Source organism: Lissotriton vulgaris, chromosome 5 (assembly GCF_964263255.1).
Source record: "Lissotriton vulgaris chromosome 5, aLisVul1.2, whole genome shotgun sequence".
Taxonomy (NCBI): Eukaryota; Metazoa; Chordata; class Amphibia; order Caudata; family Salamandridae; genus Lissotriton; species Lissotriton vulgaris.
This window is the reverse complement of record NC_141693.1, coordinates 1282333739-1282356073: the sequence shown is the minus strand read 5'-3', so window position 1 is coordinate 1282356073 and position 22335 is coordinate 1282333739. Positions and strand designations below refer to the sequence as shown.

Sequence of the window (22335 nt, the reverse complement as noted above, 5' to 3'; positions counted from 1 at the left end):
TCTCTCTTTCTCTCTCTTTCTCTCTCTTTCTCTCTCTTTCTTTCTCTCTTTCTCTCTTTCTCTCTTTCTTTCTCTCTTTCTCTCTTTCTCTCTTTCTCTCTTTCTCTCTTTCTCTCTTTTTCTCTTTTTCTCTTTTTCTCTTTTTCTCTTTTTCTCTTTTTCTCTTTTTCTCTTTTTCTCTTTTTCTCTTTTTCTCTTTTTCTCTTTTTCTCTTTTTCTCTTTCTCTCTTTCTCTCTTTTTCTCTTTTTCTCTTTCTCTCTCTCTCCATCATAAGAGTAATTCAGAATAAGCATAAAGGCTGGCTAACCAGTCAAGACCGAGCAGATTCCCACCAACGGGTCTCCCTGACCAACACTGCGATGATACAGCTTCAAACATGTGTCCTACTACTTGGACATGAGACGTCTTGCTCATACTCCTGCACATGGTCTGCATTCCTGATTTCTAAGGAGGACTAGGCATGAGTTGCTCAAATAATATCCCTGTGGTATGTGGTGCTTTAGGCAGCCACAGATTGGCACACTGCGAACTTGGCGGCCTCCTCTCCAGGTACGAGGGTTGCCACAGAGGAGAGATGGAGCAGCTGCTGACGCACCTCCCAGAGGTCCATTATAAATGATTTGAAGAAAAAATAAGCAGTGTATACCTCATGTCCTCTCTGCCACCAACTGACACGGTATACCTGTTTGCTGTGCCTGCCACCTTCAAAAACTGTGCTGTTCTTCCTGCCCAAGAAGCTAGAGTTCATCCATTAGTGGTTCAGAAATGGTTCCATGGCCTCTATGGCTTTGTATGGATGGATTTGTAAAATCCTGTTTTTAATTTTGAGCTCTGCATGGAAAACCGCATCTACTCCTATGTATTGTGTGTTTACAAAGTTTACTATTACTTGCGAGGGTATCCTGGCAAAGATTTTAAACTTTTCTGCAAAAATGCCCCAGACCTATGTATGTTGGTAGCATGTGTGGCAGTTACACAAGCTTTGCACACTCCTGCAATCTTGTGTTGAGCCTGCATGTTTTCAACTTGTTTTTCTACGTAGAAAACAAAGTCAAAAGACCCATTCTAACCCACCCTTGGTCCAGGGTGCACCAACACACTGTTGAACGCTGCTCCAGTATCGCAGTGTTAACATACCAGTTCTTTCTCCTCAATTCCAGCAAGTTCCTCTTTTGAATGAAACCAACACAATGCTACGTGACACATCTATCTGCCCACAACACCGGGATTTCGGATCAGACAGTCGATGTACCACAGCCGTGAGCAGCTATTCTCAGCAACTCTTCTTGAGTCCTTGCTGATGCTTTATGGAAAATGCACCTAGGGCAAGGATCTGGAACATACACCCTTCCAGCTCTGCCATAGGTGTGACACTAATTAAGTGTGAAACAACAACCTCTCCTCCACTCAAGGTCACGTGGTCTGCTTCACCTTCCGCTTCCAGAAAACCTTAAACACTGGAGGAAGAGGAGGGCCGGTCCTCTGGCTTTCCTGCAGGTCAATCAGGAGAGATTCCAGAGGCCATCTTCTCCGATGTCAAGGTTCTTCGAGCCAGCAGCACAACCTACACCAGCCTTGGGACCAAATAGACACTAGATAACTGAAGCATGTCCCATGGTCCATTTCCTGCTCAGAAACACACACCTTCAGGTTCCACACCTTCAACTGGGAGTTTTCCACACCTTCAACTGGGAGTTTCCAAACTTAAAGGCTAAGAGGCTAAGTCGGTGCCTGTGTAGACCCCTTCAAAGAGGATCAAACCCTACTGCGCTTTAGCGCCACCTCTGCCTGAGGTTCTGAAAAGTCACACTCAGCTGAAATTAATGTCAAAAACTTCTCTGAAGCCAGCGTCAAAGCAGATTCTGAAGCACCCCTCAAAGTCAAAGTCAGCCACCACAGAGGGGTCTATATTAAAAAAAAAATTCTGAGGTCCTCGATGCAAAGCAAAAGCAGATTTTCTTCCTTCCTGAAATGTGCAAAATTCTTACCAGGCTTCCTGCTCCAGGACTGATCCACATTCCCAAAAAAATGCCAGCTGGCCTTCAAAGAGGAACCTTGATTCAACCCTTCAAGACATCCTGTCCAACTAGCCCATTCCTGCTCAAACCACTGCCATCTGCACCTTCTCTGCCACCACCGCTGTTTCCATACTCTCCTCCATCTTACCCACAAGATACTGACATACAGCCGGACTGTACTTACTACCCTAAAAGCTTTGATAACAAGCCCTTCGGGCCCCAGGAAAGAGATGATACCTGGGAGGATTATGGGGTAGACCCCCAAGACGACCCCCCAGACGTACCCTGCCTAGAAGTCTTTCTGGTGCTACTTTTCCATACCATGCAATGATACAGAGGGCTGTGCATCAGCATCTACATACAGTACAGGATTAGGATGACTTCCTAATTGAGACCATCTCCAAGATGGAGTATGTGGCATGTAACCTCCCTATGCCGAAGGAATGAACATATCCATCAGTGCTGACAAATGTATGAATCCGGTAAATGCCAGAGTGGTCACTCCTTGAGTATAGAAGAATATGTAAGCTTGCTCCCAATGATCTGTCTTTTAATTATGGACAGGTTGTCCCAACACCCTAGTTAACTCTGCCCATAAAAGGGGTTCCCTGCTGGCCACAGTAGATTCCCCTCTACCTGATAAGGAGTAGACCTCGATTGATGCTACTGGAAAGCATGTAGTGCTTGGAGCAGCCATGCATTGGTGCATAATGAACTCTGTGGGCCTCCTCTCCATGTATGACCAGTACTACTGGGAGGACATGCAGGAGCTGGTGAAACACCTACCAGAGGCTCATTGTAAATGAGGACAGGACTTGGTTGCTGAGGGGAAACCTTCAGCAAGCCAACATTAGATGCACCCTCGACAGAGTGGGAACAGCCCCTAGGGGTATTCATAACTGCATTCTCCTTCACAGATATGCCTGGTTAGGGTTTCCGGTTTTAAGCCTGAGGTGCAGCAGCACCTGTTGGAGTCCCTTTTGTTTGAAAAAAAAACAAAAAGCACACTTGCATAGCCAAGTCTGAGTCCCCCAGTCCAGTGCCTAATTTGTTAAATAAATAAATAAATACATGCCAGGGACCTCATCGGGAGGCCACTGCAGCTTGCACCACTGATCACCCCTGCCTGCACTGTCAAATGACAATACCAACACAATTACCAACCATCACCCTCATACAAGTGTGACAAATAAGTCTATTCCAGGCCCCCAAAGTTAGAAGAATGGATTGGTCAGGAGGTATTAATCGTTTCGAATGTATGCTGAACTAATAAAGAACTGTTGTGCTGGTCTCTGAATCAGAAAAAAACAGTGCCATCATGTGGCAAACTGTCAGTGCTGGTGTAAATAAATAAGTGCCAGTGACTAGCAGTGGAAACCACCTGCTCAAATTAAGCACTGCCCCAGTTCCTATTCTGCTTTCTGGAGGCAGCAAAAGATGGGTTGTATAAAACCAGTGTGCTTAGGTCAGACGCCCCCATACCAATACCACCAACAATTCTTTCAGGACTTCCAGCAACCTAATACCTTTCAGACAGAGACCAGTAGTGGAAATAAAAGTGGGAAGGGCAGAGGTGGCTCCACAATGGGCGCATTCACTGCATAATAGTGACTCCTTCTCCCTCCCCTCTGACCACATCACACCTTTCGGGGAAAACTGAAGCACTTCCTAACTCAACGAGAAACCCACCTCAAACCAACTAGTCTTCTCCATTGTGCGGGTGGGGCACTGCCTCAAATTTCACACTCCCCCTCCCAACATTCCGACTGCTACAATGTAATTTACAAAGTGGCACAATAGAGCTATTACCTGCACACCAATGCAGCGCAGAGGTGTAGTTCCTGAACTTTTGATCCAGCCGATCGACCTCTGGCCATTGAACAGATTCATCCAGTGGAGAAGCGTGTCTCAATGGTTAGAGTGGCAGACCCTGATGCAGAGGTCTGGCCCGGGACCAGGGTTCAATTCCCGCCTTGGCGGCTCTTGGACTCAATCTTCCCGGACCTGGTAATTCTCGCCTCGGTGCCTAGTCTAATCATGGGTCCCACTCTGTGACTCTAGGCAATAGCTTGCTTAATCTCCACCATGGCCCCAGCAGCGCTTGGATGCCTGGCTTCACCTTGGGGGTTCCCAGGATGGACATCTCACAGAAAAGCCAGGAAGGGTTCCACAGCGGTATGAATACAGAGCTACGAGACCTCTGGGTAGAAGGTGCTATATAAATACATCTTTATTACATTTACATTTACATCCGAACACTTTCACATGGTCACTTCATAGGTCATCATTTCACTCCTACATCAAGGCAGATCAATGGCTGTGCTAGAGCTGAAAGACACATTCTTTTGCATTCCAATTCCCCCAGCGCATACATAGTACCTTTGGTTCATGGTCAGTGAGCAACACTAGCAGTTCAAGGTGCTAACGTTTGGAGTCACTACTGTTCCTAAGGTGTTTACAAAGTGCCTAGCAGTAGCAACAGCATATCTGTGCAGAATCACCATACATGACTTTCCATACTTGTGCAGGGAAAATAGTATTAATAAAGATAGAAAACCTGACATCCATGTTCTGCATCCAGAAGCAAAGGGCACCCACTTCCCCAGCTCTCTGCTCTAGCTCAGGGGATTTGGCACTGGGCAACCCGCAACAACGTTCATGTGTTGGTGGAGCATTTACCAGGAGTGGAGAACAACTATCCCTCTCATCCTGTACCTGGTGAGGAAGATGACGCAGGTGTTCATGAACCTCATCCTAGTGGCACCAGCCTTGGCTAGACAACCGTAGTATTCAATGCCTCTAGAGATATCAAACAATTCCCACAAGAAACTCACTCTCATGCCAGACCTTCTCACTCTACTTCTGGGTCCAATCACACACCAACATCCCAAACAGCTAAACTTCTGACTCCTGAGTTCCTAGAGTTAGGCTACCTCAGTGTTCTATAAGAGTGCGTGGTTATGCTGAGGAAAATACAAAAACTCACTACTCGTGTCTGTTACATGGCTAAGTGGCAAAGATTCATGCATTACTTCGTCTTATAACCCCTATCTTTGCAGAAGATTGTCTTCCCTCCTACACCTATGCAAGGCATGCCTTGCCTAGACTTCAATATGATTACTCTAAACTGTAGTTGTTGCATGACTTCAAAACAGACAGCGTTCATCTCTTCTAAAGGTCAGTCACTAAGGCCTCATGGAGGGTCTAAAGTGGGTAATACGCACAAAGAAAACCCTGATCCTGTTTGGAACCTCAGTGTAGTTCCCACACGACTCATGGACTCTCCTTTTTTTAACACCTGCACTCATGTGACCTACAGTGACTTTTCTAGACTCTATCCTCCGATACATTAGTGAGCTCTAACCGCACAAGAACCATTCGTCCAGGCTCACAAACACAGAGTAGTTCTTCATACCAATCCCAAATTCCTGCCCAAGGTTGTTTCACCTTTCCATATGAACCAGATCATCGAGCTACTAGTCTTCTTCCCACAATCAGAGTCTGTATCAGAAAGGTGTGAAAGAAAATTGTGTAACCCATTAAACCCTTGTAGGCTTGGGCAATATATAGTATCAATAGAAAATTGTCTACAAGGGATTTATTTAGGAAAATAGAGAGCAATATATAAGAATTAGTCACATAAATTAGTTATACAACAATCTAACTCTATTGTATCCGCAGGATAACAATGATTGTATCTCAAAAAGGTCAGAACAAAAGAAAGCACACGTGAAAAACCAATTCGTTGAAAACTGAATTTTATCAGATTAAATCAGCATATGGGGATACAATCAGAGAATTATCTCACAGTATAAAATTATGAATAGATACAACAAATAAATGACACATCAGTTCATAATCAAAACAACAACTCCATATAAATTAACCAAGAGTAACCCAAGTCAAAAATGAACCAAGGAGACTCTTTGGATCAAAGAATTATTATTGGAGATGACTGCAACCAAGACCGAAACGTCGACCTACACATCATCTCCAATAATAATTCTTTGATGGTGGACTATGGTGGTGAAGGGCACCTCACCTTGACCTGCTGTCTGTGCTCTTGGTTTGTCTAGTACCTCGCATGAATTCTGGCATTCTTACAGAAGCTACATTTTGTTAACCAAGAAGAACCAGGGAGTTAGGGGAGGTGTGGTTTGTAGGTAGGGGAAGAGGGTTGAATGTTATCGTTCAGGTTAGTTATAGGACCCTCCGGATCAGTTCAAAGACCCTCACAACATTAACGTTTGCATCATAGGAAATGTCTACGCATCAATGCTCCACCCTATCCTAAATTTAAACCCAGTGTGGCGAACCTGCCATTTTCCTGTTCTAGTTAGACAATTAAAACCTATGTTCCTAAACACCTTAGAAGTGAATTTATGTTCCTAAACACCTTAGAAGTGAATCCCCAAAGACGACCTCAGCATGTATAACACCAAGTTGGTGCCTGAAATAGAAATGCAGACAGGCGGGTATTCGCCACCAGAGTGCCTGCTTCCTACTGAGAAGCGCTGGTACTCTCCCATGAAATTATTGAACCACTGCTGAGCAACGCAAGTACCTGCCCACTTAAAGGGCTGCATGGACTATTTTGCTTCAGTGATTCCAGCGAAAAATCCTTTGTTTCCTATAATTTTCATTCCTTAAGAAAACAACATTCTCTCAGTCTATAAGGTGAAGTCAGACAGCAGCTCCGGCCTGGAGCATTAACGAGTGCCTTACTGGTACTTTGGGGTTTCCAATGGAGTTTCTTTAGGAAGCCCGAAAGTCAAAAGTGCATTCTTGCCCATGGTGCCAATGGTCCGCTCAGTGTTTCTGGTTGTAGAGCGGCTAATAAGGAAGCATTTATACAAATACCTGTCAACACTCCTGAGCTTGGATTTTTTTTACTGTTGTGAGACACTGCAAACTCAGAAAGCCAGCGTTTGGTGAGCTTTCATACCTGTGTGGTGCCGCCTTTCTACAACACCTCCCCCCTCCCCCCCATAAGATTTTACTGTTAGCCTTCACTGCCACCAGACAAACACCTTTAGTTCCTCACTAAGGCAAGTCTTCCCCTACTTGTATTAACTTTTAGATGTGATGCTCATCACTCTATGGCTGTCAATTTAAAATACTTTTTTCATTTGTCAACTGTGTTTTGTTTTTCACCGGGATTCATTTTTCTGCTCCTGCTTGTTTAGGCTATGTAACATTGTAATCAGTGCTGAAGCCTGTGTTCTGGGTCTCTCGCGGGTCGGACGTGTCTCTGTGGTTGTTCTTTGGCAGCCCTGCTCTTCCCGAGATATTGAATGAAAGTTTACTCCAGTGTTGCCTGCACTTTTAAAGCATTCTGTCTGTGAACTTGTGGTTTGCTTCCCCTATGAGATTGTATTTGTATTTGTATTTATTTATTTGTAAAGCGCTAACATTCATCCTGAGAGGACATCACGGCGCTGAAGAACATTACAAGTGATTTGGCATCGGCTCTGTTTGAAAATTATTGATCTGACCTGGGGAAGAGGAATGTTTTCAGTTGTTTCTTAAATGAGACAAAGCAGTCGTTTGTTCTAATTTTAGGGGGTAGCTCGTTCCACTTTGTTGCCGCAATGTGAGAGAAGGCCCGCTCTCCCATCCTGACAGTACGAGCTCGGGTGATGACTGCTCTTCCTAACGTCATAGATCGTAGGTGTCTAGAAGGTTTATGAAATCTGACCCTGTCATGTAGGATGGTGGGGCCTGTGCCGTGGAGTACCTTATAAGAAATGCACAACAGCTTAAAGATTGTTTATGAAGTACTGGCCCAGTGCCTTGAGGAGGGTGGAATTAGGACAGCGGGTTGTTAGGGACACCTTCTCCCCCTGTCCTGCTCCTGAGTTGACATTGTAATTGAAATCAGTGTTTTTCTTCTAATTGTTAATTTTCTTGTCTTAATCTCATCAGGCACATGCAAAGGTGAAGCCAAGGCCACTGACAAGACGAAGCTTGCCATCAAGAACACAGGACTCCAACGCTCTTCCTCCGATGCTGGCAGGGACCAGCGGGTAGCAGATGCTAAGAAGCCCCCCTCCGGCATTGCACGCCCTTCTACCTCCTCTGCTTCCTTTGGGTACAAGAAGCCACCACCCGCCACTGGCACTGCCACTGTAATGACGGGAGGCTCAGCCACGATGAGCAAAATTCAGCAGAAAACATCAGGGATCCCAGTCAAACCAGTCGGTGGGGGGCGGAAGACTAGCTTGGATGTCTCCAATGGTGGCGAGCCAGGTTTTATGTCTCCTGGAGCCCGATCAAACATTCAGTATCGCAGTTTGCCACGGCCGGCAAAGTCCAGCTGCATGAGTGTGACAGGTGGGCGAGGCAACAACAGGCCCGTCAGCAGCAGCATCGACCCAAGCCTGCTCAGCACCAAGCAAGGCGGCACAGCAGGATCCCGGCTGAAGGAGCCTTCCAAGATCGGTGGTGGCCGGGCAGCAGTGGCGCCAGTCAACCAGACAGACCGGGAGAAGGAGAAGGCCAAGGCTAAGGCTGTGGCTCAAGACTCTGAGTGCACCCCCCTCAAGCCCATCTCGTCTCCAGAGATGGGGACCAAGGTGTGCTACCAGCCGTCACCCAAGGTCTCGGAGGTGGTTCCGACCACCCCTCTCAGGTAGGAAAGCAAAGCCCATGGATTGTTGATTTATTTTATTTTATTTTGAAAGTTTTATATAGCGCGAACCAGATCTTTGCAGATATCAGAGCGCTTTATAGAGCATACAAAACAGGCCATTAGATATGGCGATATTGTATGTAATAAGTGGGGTGGGGAAGGCATAGGAGTGAGCATAGTAAAGCAGTTACATCAATAATGCAAGTGGAAAAAATAAGTGGAAATATAGATCGTCAGGTAAATCAAAAACACAAGTAGAACAAATAATCGAAGGGATCTAACAGATAGTAAAGACTGGTGCAGCGACCTTGAAAACTGTCGTCAATAGCTCAGGTGTATTTAGCCATGAGTATAGCTTTTACTTCTTAAAGAGTGTGATGGATGATATGAGCCTGGTTTCAGGAGGGAGTGAGTTCCAGATCCTGGGTGCCATTCCAGAGAAGGAGCGTTTATAAGTTTTTTCCTTCCGGAATCTTCGAGGTTTTAGCAGAAGATTGTTTGTGCCTCTAGTGTTTCTAGAGCCGCCAGAGATTGTCAGCTTCTGGGTGAGGTATCTGGGTGAGCTTAGGTGTACAGCCTTGTGTGTCATGCAGGCGATTTTCAGATGTATTCTGGCTTCAAAAGGCAGCCAATTCAGGGATTTCAAGTCAGGGGAGATGTGCGAGTGTTTTTTAGACCCAGTGATGAGCCTCGCTGCAGCATTTAGAGAAGCTCTTAGGGGTGCAGTAGTGGTTAGAGGGAGACCGCAGAGAGCGATGCTGCCATATTCTATTCGGGGAATGACTAGTGCTTGTACTGCAGTTTGGAAGTCTTTGGCAGGGAGGAAGGGTTTAAGTCTCCTCAGGGTATTGATTTGGTAGTTCGCTCCCTTAGTTGCCATGCCGATATGTTGCTGCATGTTGAGATTGGTGTCGAGCGTTATGCCTAAAGATTTTGCTGAGTCCACGATGGTGGGTCGCAATGAAATTGGGTGAATAGAGGTAATTGGCGCTATTGACGCAGCCCGTGCTGCAGAGTCGCGGGCTGCAGATAGTCTAGTGTACATCTTTTAGTTTTGTACTCTGAACAGCCACTGGGAGCCCTTGCAGCTGCATCCTGCTTCTTATGAAAGAGAAGAGCTCCTTCGCCAGAGCATATGTTACCGCTTGGATTTTTCTTCCCCCTTGACATGCATTTATCATCAGTCTGCAAGCGAATGTTTTCTCGCTTGTGTGAGGGAATGTGGTCTGATATGTGGCAGGGTGGCAAAAGTTGTTACATGGGTCGGTCATATTGCAGCTCTTGTGTGGCTTGGTGACCGGACGTGGCTCTGATTTGTGTGTCTTCTGCATTTACTTTTTTTGTGTTGCTTGCTTATTTACATAAGCTTGTCCCTAATTTTCTTCATTGCTTCGTTCCTTCCGCAGAGCGACTGTCAAAGGCTTCAGCAAACCCCCGTCCATGGCCAGCCTTGACAAAATCAACTCGAACAGCCTTGACGTTCCCCCTGCTGGGGACTCCCCAGCAAGCCGGCTGCACGACCATCCACCCGCAGTGGCCTCTGTTGCGGGTACTCTCCTCTCCAATTGCTTGACACCTAGTCCTGCCCCCGTCCTTAACATAAACTCTGCCAGCTTCTCTCAGGGCCTGGAGCTCATGAGTGGCTTCACAGTACCCAAGGACTTGAAGCTTTACCCAAAACTCTCTGGCCTACACCGCAGTATGGAATCCTTACAGATGCCCATGAGTGTACCGAGCTCCTACATCAGCCCGGCCACCCCGCTCTCCAGCGAGGAGGACTCCAGTGAGGCGGGGTGGACTGGCAGCCTCAAGACGACACAGCTGGACAGGTGAGCACAGACAGGACCCGCATTACCCCAAATGTGGCGGGTGCCAGAGGAATTGAGCAGCTCCACTGGTGAAGGCATGTGCGTAGATTATAAAACTGATTTGTTTTATACAGTGATTGCCTCTTCTCCCCCCAAATTCTTAGGATGGTATTGTAATTGCATTTATGGTGAACATAATACCTCAGACGAGGCTTCGAAGTACTTTTCGGCGTATAATGATTGGTATGGTGCAAAAATGGTGGTCACCCTAAGCAAAGTTCCATTTTGTCCATCCGCAAAAAGATTTGCCTTGTCATGTTTCTTTACCTTTACTACTAATCGACAAAGCAGCGGAAGGTTTTACTACAAAAAGAGTCCAATTTTGCGGTGTCTAAAAATGTTAATTGCTCTCCTGTTTCCTCTTGGCTCCATACGTTGTGCTTTACAATCTCTAATAGTTTTTGCTGAAAATTAGCAGATTTCTCTCGAAATGACCTGTACCAACAATCATAAATCCCAAATTTCTTAAGGAGATCCATGCCTGCTGTGTTACAGCTTACAGCATGTGCTACTTTACGGAAACCATTCTTGAAATGGATGCCTATTTTCAAGCCTTTTTGGCTGGTTCACACTGCCTGTCATTGGTAGCGTTTATCACAATGTAAACATGGGTTTCTTTGTCACCTGCAGTTCAGAGGCGTTTGTTCTCTGGCAGACCCGGTGTCCCCGAGTTATTAAATCAAAGCAGATGCTTGGGCTTCTATATGTGTAAAAAGAGCAACGTCATTGATGGATTCTTAAATGTACACATTGCAGTGGTCTTATTTTACAGTACAAATTAGTGACAACATGCCCGTGAGTATCATTTTATTCCATATGAAAAGATTATTCGACAAATGTACCTCAGGCAAAATCAAACTTCTTTTAAAAAATACTTTATTTTCACTTTAATGTTCTATTGTTGTGCAGGTGGGTCCGCAATAGAGATAATGACCCGACCAAAGCTCACCCTTGAATACTCATCCACCCAAGACATAGCTCCTGAGATGCTCTCGCACCCCTGTACTGCTGCAGGTGGTGGTGTGGGGTGGGGGTGGGTGGTTGCAAGTTCCTGATTGTTTTTGATCTGTCTCTTGCTGTACAGGGTAATAGTGCTCACTCAGGTTACAGAACAGCTATAGGGTCTTAGGAAATTAGGCCTGTTCTTAGCACGTGTATACAATACAAGCCGATGATGGGTGATCTATGTTATTGGTCTATATTTGCCTTGCTTTCTTTTATTCCTGTAAACACGACGGCTGATGCTTATTTCTCTGTTTGGATGTTCTGCAGTGCTCAGAGGGACAGGAACACTCTGCCTAAGAAGGGTTTCAGGTAAGCCTCAAAGGAGCCAATTCACTTTTCATGACCCTTGCTTGACACTACATGTTTCTTGGCACTAGGCGAAGCCTCAGGTGTGAACTGCCAGCTCTGAAACAGCAGGCGAAACACAGTTCCAGATTGATATGGCGCGTTTTTGTGTCTTTGAGTGTTGTAGTGCTGATTGCTCCTACAGGAAGGACACTGGGTGCCAGGATGTAGGAGCCACTTAAAAATAAATATGCATTCCATGTTAGTTCAAAGTATGATCAAGCAGACACACGAGATGAAATGCTGGCATGAAATAAGCACAAGAGGGGAGAAACCTTCCAGTAGAAATGTGCGATTTATTTTAACTGCTGCCCTAACAATGGCAAGGTCTGGTACCTCTGCACAGAAAACGACTTTACAAGGCACAAACCCGCATCCATTTCATCCAGGCCAGAACCCGACTGGTCTATGCTGCTCTACCAACGAACTTAAAACCATGAAAGACAAAGTGCTATGCATAGCATGAGATGGGCAAACTGTGGGCACATCTGCTACCTACTTTGAGCAAAGGTTTCAAACGGGTGACCCAAAATCAGAAGCTAAATCGGCCTCAAAGCCCCCAAACAATATATAACAAAATGACTACCTCATCACCCTCCGACAGTATTGACAAGATGGATACTTCACAAGAGCACTGGTGGTGCAAGATAGTTAATAATTTACCCATGAAGGTTGGAAGCAAAGCATAAAAATTGAGTCCATAGTCCATAAAACTACCTGGAGCGCCAGGTTACTCCCAAGTTAAAGTGGTATTATCTGTGAGTACGGACTAATACAGTAGCATAGTAACTTAATGAAGGGCAGACAAAGCAGTCACATATGCTGACAATCAATAACGAGGCCAAAGTCTGGACTGAACTGCACAACGGAAACTGGAACATGCAGCAGATGAAATTGCCAAGGCACAATGGCAGATGTTGTGGGGGAGGAGGCCGTTTTAAAATGGGAGTAGCTTGGAAGTAGCCGCACACCAGAAATTTAAATAGATTGTCCAATTGGCACAATACTGACATGAGTAGATCACATGTGAAGCTCAATGTTTTCCTCTTGGTCTGTTGGCTTGCTGCAGCTACTCCGTGCACAGATACGCCATAATGGATGCACGGATATTCTTTCATAGCAGGGGATTGTTATTTCCAGATCTGAATTCCTTTCTGGACCAAGGACCAGATATCCTAGCAGCATTGCAATGCTGAATCAAGGACCAGGAGATGAACCATTGCCCCCATTTCAGGGTAAACATTTAGTTCCACTTGCTTCCGTATAATTGCTGTGACGGCTCTCGTGAGAAATAACAGCACTGCGGAAAGTCTGTATCGAGCGGCTACATGTAAGGCCATAGGTACAGCATCGATGCTGTTGATCGAGGCCAGTCTTTGAGTAATGGGCAAGGCTGCATCTTATATTTCCAGAGCTCAGCTGGTTACCTACTGCAGCGGCTGCAGCAAGTGCAGGTCATCACTGAGGTGGACTGGTAGTACTGCAGAAACATCCCCTTGTTGAGTATCTCAAATGACATGATTTGAATTGCTATCACATAAGCATTTGTTGGATCCCAGCATTCAAAATATGCTGGTTACTTCCTGTAGGCTTGAGGTGCATTATTCCTGGTGTATTGCATTCCATAATAAATCTGGATCACATTGGCCTATCAACTTGTTACTTTGCCTGCAGACAAAATAATCATTGGCATAGCCAATAATGCATGCAGCATTAGCACACTGAAGTGTGGCACATGGAAAGGGGCCAATGGATGAGCTGTAGTTGTAAAGTAGACCCTTATGTAATGCAAGCCCTGGTGTGAGCGTGGTTAATTGCAGGACTAATACTACACTGGGCCGAGCCAAGAAGTGCTTAACAAATTCTCAAGACCATGGATGGAAGAGGCTGATTAAAGAAAGCTAGTGGTTGAATAGGGCGACTCCGTATCCCACCGCTAGTGTATTGCTAGCAATAGGCCAGTTTATACATGTGGTGTGATAACCCTACCTAAAATGTAAATGCTGTCTGAAATGTGTACGCAATGGAAAATGTCTTCCCTACAAGACAGTCCTCCAAGTTGTTCACAGTATCAGTGCCTTTACCATTAATTGGATGGTGCGAGTTTGGTGGTTTTGCTCACTTTCTCTAATGACCTATTTGTATTGGTTTTTGCTGCCAAGGGACCCATTTGAGATGTTTGCAGATAATTTCTTTCTCCGTAACAAGAGCTTTAGACCTATTGGCAGGCCGATTTAAATGTACTTAGTTATTATCTATTTCTGGATTTAAATGTCTTGTTTACAGAAAAGGTAGATGGATTATTAAGGAGGTTCTCTAGTTTTAGTTCTGTCCCTCCAGCACCTTGTACACTCATTTCAAATTCACACATATATTGAAGAACGCAAGTGACATCTGTTTGTTTCTTGCAGGTATCAGTCTCACTCACAAGACGAGACAAAGGAGAGGCGGCACTCTCATACCATCGGAGGACTTCAAGAATCCGAGGACTCCTTACCGCTGCCACCTCCCGCTCCACTTTCCATCGCCTCTGCTGCAAAGCTCCCCTTGACTAACATAGGTCAGCTTGTGTTCATAGCTTAAGATTTTTTTTTATAATGTTTGTGCCTATGCCCAGCAATAAATGTGTGAACTTGGTTTTACATTATATAAGTACATAACCAGAACACAGATTAGACCTAGGATACAATTCTAATGAAACAAATATTGGGACAGAATCTGAATAGATAGGTTGCTTTTAAGAGCAGAGGAAAAAGTGGAAGACCATGGAAGAGTAAACGAGGAGGAGCGGCAAATTCCTGGCTTTATGGTTAGCAGAGAGACAGACCTAAACTGGGAGGAGGTGCTGGAGGGTAAGTGGGTTTGATGGCGATTGTTTGACGTGTTCACAAGGAATGGCATAAGAATCTTGAGGGAACATATGCCTGAATAAGGACAGATAAGGACATATGGTGGGCACGATGGACACATTGTATAGACGAAGCTGTGGAAGCAGAATTGGAGCATGAAAATTAAGGACCCACCAAAGCTAGAGTTGGTAAGCGGAATTTGATAGCTTTGCTCTACATAGACAGATCATTGTCTGAGTTAGGTGGGACAATCCCATGAGGAGATGAGAACAATGATCCAGGAATGAGGGTAAGGGTTTCAGTGGCTTGTAAGATGACGTAGCAAAAATCAGGCGGTGTCGGAGGAAGTGACGATCCCGACAAAGGATATAGTAGAGTCGCAGATCAGAGGGTGACTTGGATGGTAGGTGAGAAAAGGAGGGCAAATGGAAGGGTAGTTGAGGAGAAGAACTGGAATTCGAAGTGCAAAGGGCAAGCTTGCTTTGTAGAGTTTGAGATGTAGGCAGGGGGACATCATCAACAGATTAACTGTAGACGGGCTGTGTGAAATAGAGTTATGGGGACCACAGAAGAAAAAAACAAAAGGAAATACATTAAGAATGAATTTATGATTAAAAATAACACAAACCAAAGAAGGCAATGACATGAGAAAGAGGTATTGATGGATAAGAGCTCTGAGCCAAATACCGTACCAAAAGAAGAAGTCAGAAGGTTTAATATACCTAGGTAACATACTAAAAAAGTTCTGAATTAAACGAGAAGCTAGGAATAAAATAATCAAAAGATCAAAGCGTGTTTAGGAAGTAGCCATCATGTCATAGGCAGCTTATTAGTAAATGGCAATGTGAAGGGAAGATAGCTCTGCGTGATGCAATAATGTGTGCTGGTTAATACGAGTTGAAAAAATCTAAGTGGTTATAATGAAAGCAGGCTAAGGTATTTTTAGGTATGAAGAAAATCTAAGGGAACTGATAATCCAGCAATCTCCATGGAGGGCAAACTTTACAGTAGACCAAGTGATCTAGGTGCAAGAATTCATAGAGACCCCTCTGCCTTGCAGAATTCATAGAACAAGATGCTTGAGTTGTGTCCCAGCTGGGAGGCCTTTTCTATCATGAATTTAAAAGCGAGAGCGCTTTGGGTTAAAGTTGACCTTCTAGAAACGTAGGCAAGGTTTAGTTTGAGATAGAGAATAGTCCTTGAAGAACAGATGTTGCCCACCGCAGAATGAGTTTTTGTTGTTGCTGCAGTACTTGCTGTGGCATGCTGTCTCCTAGTTGTTGTTCATCTTAGCTCGAGCTTGCGTTTTCTCAATTACAACTCAAGGCATTTTTGTTTCTCTCATCTTCCTTCCAGTGAGCCCCACCTCTATCACAGCGCCAAGGATCTCCCGGTCCAACAGCATCCCCACCCAGGACGCTGCCTTTGAGCTGTATGGCGGCACCCCACTGGGCAGCACCCTCTCGCTGGCTGAGAGACCTAAGGGGCTGATGACCCGGTCAGGATCCTTCCGAGACCCGGTGGATGACGGTGAGCTCCCTGGCAATGTGATTGATATAGCATTTGTTCAAGTGTGTAGAGCTGCTGTTTGTGTGAGTGCAAAGGCTTTGTAGGGAGCCGCCTAGAAGGTTTATACTGCCATGTGTGACTGCTTTTCTCAAACTGATAAGAGACCAATCCATGTGATTTGTAGTCGACAAAGTGTACTACATTTAATTTCCCTGGTAATGGCTGCTGTTTTTAGTGTGGCATTCTGGTTGTTTTATGCAAGTTTTTGTAACAGAGGGTTTTGTATGTATGTGGGTATCTATTCAGTTTATTTGTAGTCACAGAGAAGTGCACTTTAGAATATGAATTAAGATTATTTAGGGAGAGGAGCAGGGGTGAGGTGAGGGAAGACTGTAGGCCTGAAAAAGGGATCTTCCCACAGTCATGTGTGTTCATTAAATTAATGAATATTCAGCTCTTTCCTGAATTGATTATTATATGGATGTTTCATATTCTGGCTTCTTAGATGGAGAAGGCATGTTTTCCCGTTTTTTCTTTCTTGCATCATTTTTCTGGTGATGTCCTGGCTTCAGGTTTGTCAGAACCCACAGAGGAGGATTAGTTGGTCAGCCAGATAGGCAGGGATGACGTTCTTTGCAGCCATGTAGAGGATGCAGCTGGTATTGAAGATTATGCATGCTTGCAGAGGCTGTCATTAGTGTCCCATTATGGTGAGAGTGAGGTAGTTGAATTTTTTCAAATATTTGATAAGCCTAGCTAAAAAGACCTTGCAGGGAGGCCCACCATGGAGTCCAGAAGGCCATTGTCCCTTGGTGTTTCCTTTATTCCGATGTGATAGGACGAAGGTTTGGATGGCTGCTCTGAAATTCCTTCCAGCACAGAATGGGTGATTTCCTTCACAGATGTATCTGGTACCATGCTGTCTTGTTGTCGTGGTAATGTAGTGAAGGAGAAGGTGGAGTCGATGCAGACTAAGATTGTCTTGGACTTGTTCAGAGTTGGCAGTTAAATCCGTCAAGGATAATGTCATTAAGCTAGCTTTAGACAAGTGGTTTGTTGTAGTTGGCATATTGTTGACATTAGGTCTTCATGCTGTTGAGTTTGTTAGGAGCTGGACATTGAGGGCTGGAGTGGAAACGGTGCGAGTCATTGAATGTCTAAGGCAGAGTTTACATTCATGTACAGTTGTGTGTTAGTGGCGTATTGGGGCGATTTGTTGTGGCTATTTATGCGCAGGGTTCCCAGTGATTCTATGTACATGTCAAAGACAACAGAGGACATTGGAAAATATTGTGAGCTTCTGGGATCTTGAGGGGCCCATCTGGACGAACTTGCGTCTGTTTTATCTATCGGAGGTGAACCAGTCAAGGGCATGACAGGCGAATCTCTCATGAGACATCGGGTGTGAAACAGTTTTATTTATATTGAATACTTGTAGTCCCAATTTCTTATCCCACTTTAATGGTGAGAAGTTGGGCTTTCCTTAAAACACTGACGTCCGCGTTCCACTATTGATGTCTGTGAGTGAACATTGCAGATAGATTTATGACTGAGCTTTTACTCCATGATGTTTACATAGTTTGAGAAAAGCAAGATCAAGGTGTTATATAAGGAATATGAAATGTGTTATAAATAAAAAAAATCTATGATTTAGAGAAATATACCTATTAACCCCTTCACTGCGGCGGCTATTCTGCCGCAGTGCTAAGGGGGCGGGGAGGCCACGCCGCGGCCGCATGCTGGTGACGAAACCGCTCCGTCACCAGCCTCGGTTGAGCTGTGCTCATGACGGAGCGGTTCCGTCATGGCCCGCCCCGCTCAATAGAACGTCCAGCACAGGCGCGGAATTCACGCCGCGCAGGCGTTCCGAGCGGGCCATGACGGAACTGCTCCGTCATCAGCACAGCGCACCCGCAGCTGATGACAGAGCGGTTCCGTCATCAGCATCGAACCGGTTAAAAGGTGCCTTTAAAACAGTGATAGAGTAGTTATTACACAATTGAAATAATGTGTGTGCAAGGCCGTCCCTATATACAATCTGGCTGTTGTATAACTTACACTGAAATAGCATGTGGATCACCACGGGCATAAATACTTCTACTGTAACCAAAAACCTACTCTTCAAGTGTATCATGCGCCCTTCCGAGCACTTCACTATGAATGAAGCTCAATTTAAGAAGTGTTTTGTTCACCCTTCTATGCTTTCACACAAGTGATGGGGCATTTGTATGCATTGTAGTTATTCGTTCATTACACCCCTCGTCCCTCCTCCTTGTTTCGTGAAACCTTTTTTCTTAATAGAGCAGCACTCAAGCCCTGTCAAGTGATGGCAAATTGGTAGTCAGTCACAGTACAAAAGACAAACCCTTCAGAAAAATGAATGAGAGGTTAAGTTTTGTTCTTTATGCCTAGTATCCATGTACGACGGGTAACTGGACAAACTCAGTCCACACAATCTGCCTATATCTATTAAAAATGTCAACATATTTTAGGAAAAGTCCCTAATGTAGATGATCAGGTTGAGGCACTTTGTTTTTTTGATAAAGAAGCTTTCATACGTCTACCGTCTACCGGGTGATTGCAAAACTTTTCATTGCTTTAGTCTGTACTTGCATTTCTCATATCTCTGTAAATGAGACTCCATGTATGGCACCCACCGTTGCTCTCAATCTTGCCCCTGATGTGTTTATCATCTTTGTTTTTTCCATCATCGAATTGGAGCCGGGGATTGACAATAGAAGATCTAAGAGGCTTTATATTGTTTCTAAAACTTCACAACCTGGTCTGACTCTGTAAATACTTTCTATTTAAGTACTGCCTGGGTGTAAAAGATGGTGTTACCGGACGCTCCCATGGTAAATTAGCACAGTGACTGTATTGAACTGAGCAGAACCACTAACAGAGTGTGAAAATAGTGCTATATTGAGGGATTTCCGGAGGCCTGAAGAAATTAAAGCCCTTTATTCGACATATATCCAATCCAGCACCACTCACCAAGGTCCAAGATAGGCACTAGTTACGCACTCTGTGCTCATTTACCATGGGAGCCATCTGTGCTCCGCAGAGAAGGCTCAGGTAGAAGAATTAGAGAGGAGAAACTTAGATTTTCCGATGGGGATGGATGTTTTGAATCCAAGCCACATGCAGCTGCTAACAATGGGAAAGACTTTAATTCCGACTCGCAAAACAACTACTGCACTGCCGAAGCTGATGATCACCGTCGCCATAGAGCAGTGTGTAGCCTTAGAAAAGGTGGCGTTGAGAGAGTACAAACTGGTGGCAAGTAAAAACACAAGAGCAACATGCTTTTCCACACCCAGAGAGTCAACTCTTAACTTAGTGGAACAAACTTCGACATCAAGAGACCTGTTTGACTCTCATGATGCAACCCTTAGAAGTACTGGGCTACAGTTGCCAATATTTTCAATACTTGGAATGAGACAACATAGCCTTACATGTCTAAGAGAATAGAATATACTTTTTGGAAACAAAACAGTTATAACCAATAGATATTAGGAAAAGGGACATGAAACGGCCCTCACTGCTTAGTTCAAACAAAGCAACCATGAAGGAAACACTGAAAGCATTATTTTACACATTAAATACATTTTTGAACTTCGTTGATGTGGTTCTGATGAAAAGAAGTGTCCTAAATATTTTGGCTCTGAAAAGAGGTTATGTGTTGGGTATCAACGGGGTATACCCTAAAAACTACCTGACCTGGGTCATAGAGAGGGGTCAGGGTTTATTCAATTTATCTCAAATGAAAAGCATTACAAAAATTAAGAAATTCAAAACTTCAAAAGTTCACCACAAATCGATTTGTCATAATTCATCAACAGTATTTATTTAGTAAACACAAAATCATAAACCATAATGCTTTTAAAATTCAAAGCAAATTCCATATCTCCAAATGTATAAATCAAAACTCCTGGTTCCAAAAAACCAAAGTACATGAAGAACTCTTGTGATTCAAAGTCATCTGTATCGCCTTAAAACTTTTTGATATTTTTATCATGCTCTCAGTGAAGAAGAGAAGAAGGGTATTTGGGTAAGATAGGGATGATAAGGTAGGTGAGGGACTGGGTAAAGGTAGTGTGACAATAACACAATCATGTTACAATCCAAGTAGACCTTTACAGTCTAAAATGATCCGTAGTTCCCTAAAACTCAATACACATAGGACAGATTAATCCATTTCATTTGATCCTATGATGCGAGAATATGATGTAGTCTAGGTTTCGACCCCACTGGATGTAAGGGTTAGTCACGCCTCAATCTGGGGTCTTCATCTGGACATTGTAGTGTGGGAGTCAGTCCCCTGACTCTAGCAGCAACGGAGGCGGCGATCAGACTCATTTCCTGGGGGTTGACTAATCTAGCGACCTGCAACGGCAGACTCAGAACACCGTTTTCAGAAATGCATTTTTGGATACTATCCACGATAACAGGAGATTGATACCCTGTTAAGCCAGGAGACCGCCTGAATACAAAAGGAGCGCTTGGAGGCCCCACACAGACGGTCAATAGGAGGCCACTTTATGAAGTGCTCCCACACTACAGTGTCCTGATGTCCTGATGAAGACCCCAGAATGAGGGGTGACTAACCCTTATATTCAACGGGGTCGAAACGTAGACTACATCATATTCTCGCTTCATAAGATCAAATGAAATTTATTAATCTGTCCTTATGTGTGATGAGTTTTAGGAAACTACGGATCATTTTAGACTGTAAAGGTCTACTTGGATTGTAATGTGATTGTGTTATTGTCACACTAACTTTACCCAGTCCCTCACCTACCTTATCACCCCCATCTTACCCAAATACCCTTCTTCTCTTCTTCACTGAGAGCACGATAAAAGTATCAAAAAGTTTTAAGGCAATACAGATGACTTTGAATCACAAGAGTTATTCATGTACTTTGGTTTTTTGGAACCAGGAGTTTTGATTTATACATTTGGAGCTATGGAATTTGCTTTGAATTTCAAAAGTATTATGGTTTATGGTTTTGTGTTTACTAAATAAATACTGTTGATGAATTGACAAATCGATCTGAAAAGAGGTTAAACTGACTTTTGAAGAAGTGTCTCAGTACATGTTGCGCATGTTTGAGCCTAGGATTATTATTAAACGATGTTGTCACACCCTGTAGGGCCCTCAATGAGGCTATTTTGTCCCGAAATATTGCAAACCGAGGCAATGAAAGGCGATAATTATTAATCTAAGACAGAAGTTCAGACTTGAATAAACCAAGTGTATGAGATACAGTGGGGGCTGAATCTCCTTATGGAACTGAACAGTCATCAATCTTTTCTACAGAACTTAAAATAATCTTTTCTAGGTGCTACGAAGTGTTGCTTACTGTGTATCCATAATGGCTCATCTGTAGAATTGTTATTTGAATGTATCACTTCCCAATGTAGTCAATCGTAAATGACCCATTAAAGCATTATAGTGTTATTTTTAAATGAAGTATTTTGTTTGTAACAACTGAAGGAGAAGCTTTTCTTAATTCTTTGTAGCCTATATGTGCCGTCAGTAATATTTCACTCCTCTCCCCTTTGCGTCGCATGACTGCAGCAGCCTTTCTTAAGAAAATTCCCAGAACAATTCAGGTAGGCAAAGGAAGTTTCCACCTACCCTTACCCATGCGACTACCCTTTAGCCTCCCCTTCCTATGCAGCACTACAGGGGACTTCCAGCAATACAAAATTAAACGGGGGTACAGTGAATCGCCACCTGCACCCTCTGATGTGCCACACCCAGTGGCACTCTCCTCAAACAAGCCTATAAAATATAACTCTTCCTCCCCCATCATCCACCACCCAGTTGTATGTCCTCTTACCCAACAAACTCTGTCCAAAACAAAATACACAGCATTTCATTTTTATGAAAAGCTATTTACACAAAACGTGTGCGCCCCTCTGTTTCTCGTTAACTGTTAAGGACTAAAGAATTGAAGTTATTTCTTTAGAAAGTCTACTTTCAAGAAAACGTTTTGAGACGTTTTTATTACAATAATTTATTTCAAGGAATTAGAGCAACCGGGAAGTGCAACATTGGATCAGAACACGAGGAAGAGGAGACACTGACTCAACTGTAGATGCA

The 22335-nt window shown here is 44.1% G+C and overlaps 1 protein-coding gene across 11 annotated transcripts in view; it reads left to right on the top strand.

Moving 5' to 3' along the window:
* The window catches only part of NAV1 (neuron navigator 1), a 1017084-nt gene that overhangs the window by 895235 nt on the left and 99514 nt on the right, over window positions 1–22335 (top strand). For all 11 annotated transcript variants that reach the window (XM_086923143.1, XM_086923142.1, XM_086923140.1 and 8 more), the window contains 5 exons: window positions 7945–8650; window positions 10057–10479; window positions 11791–11832; window positions 14280–14428; window positions 16074–16247. In XM_086923143.1, coding sequence (XP_086779269.1) covers window positions 7945–8650; window positions 10057–10479; window positions 11791–11832; window positions 14280–14428; window positions 16074–16247 — 1494 coding nt within the window. The remainder of the gene's footprint in view (window positions 1–7944; window positions 8651–10056; window positions 10480–11790; window positions 11833–14279; window positions 14429–16073; window positions 16248–22335) is intronic.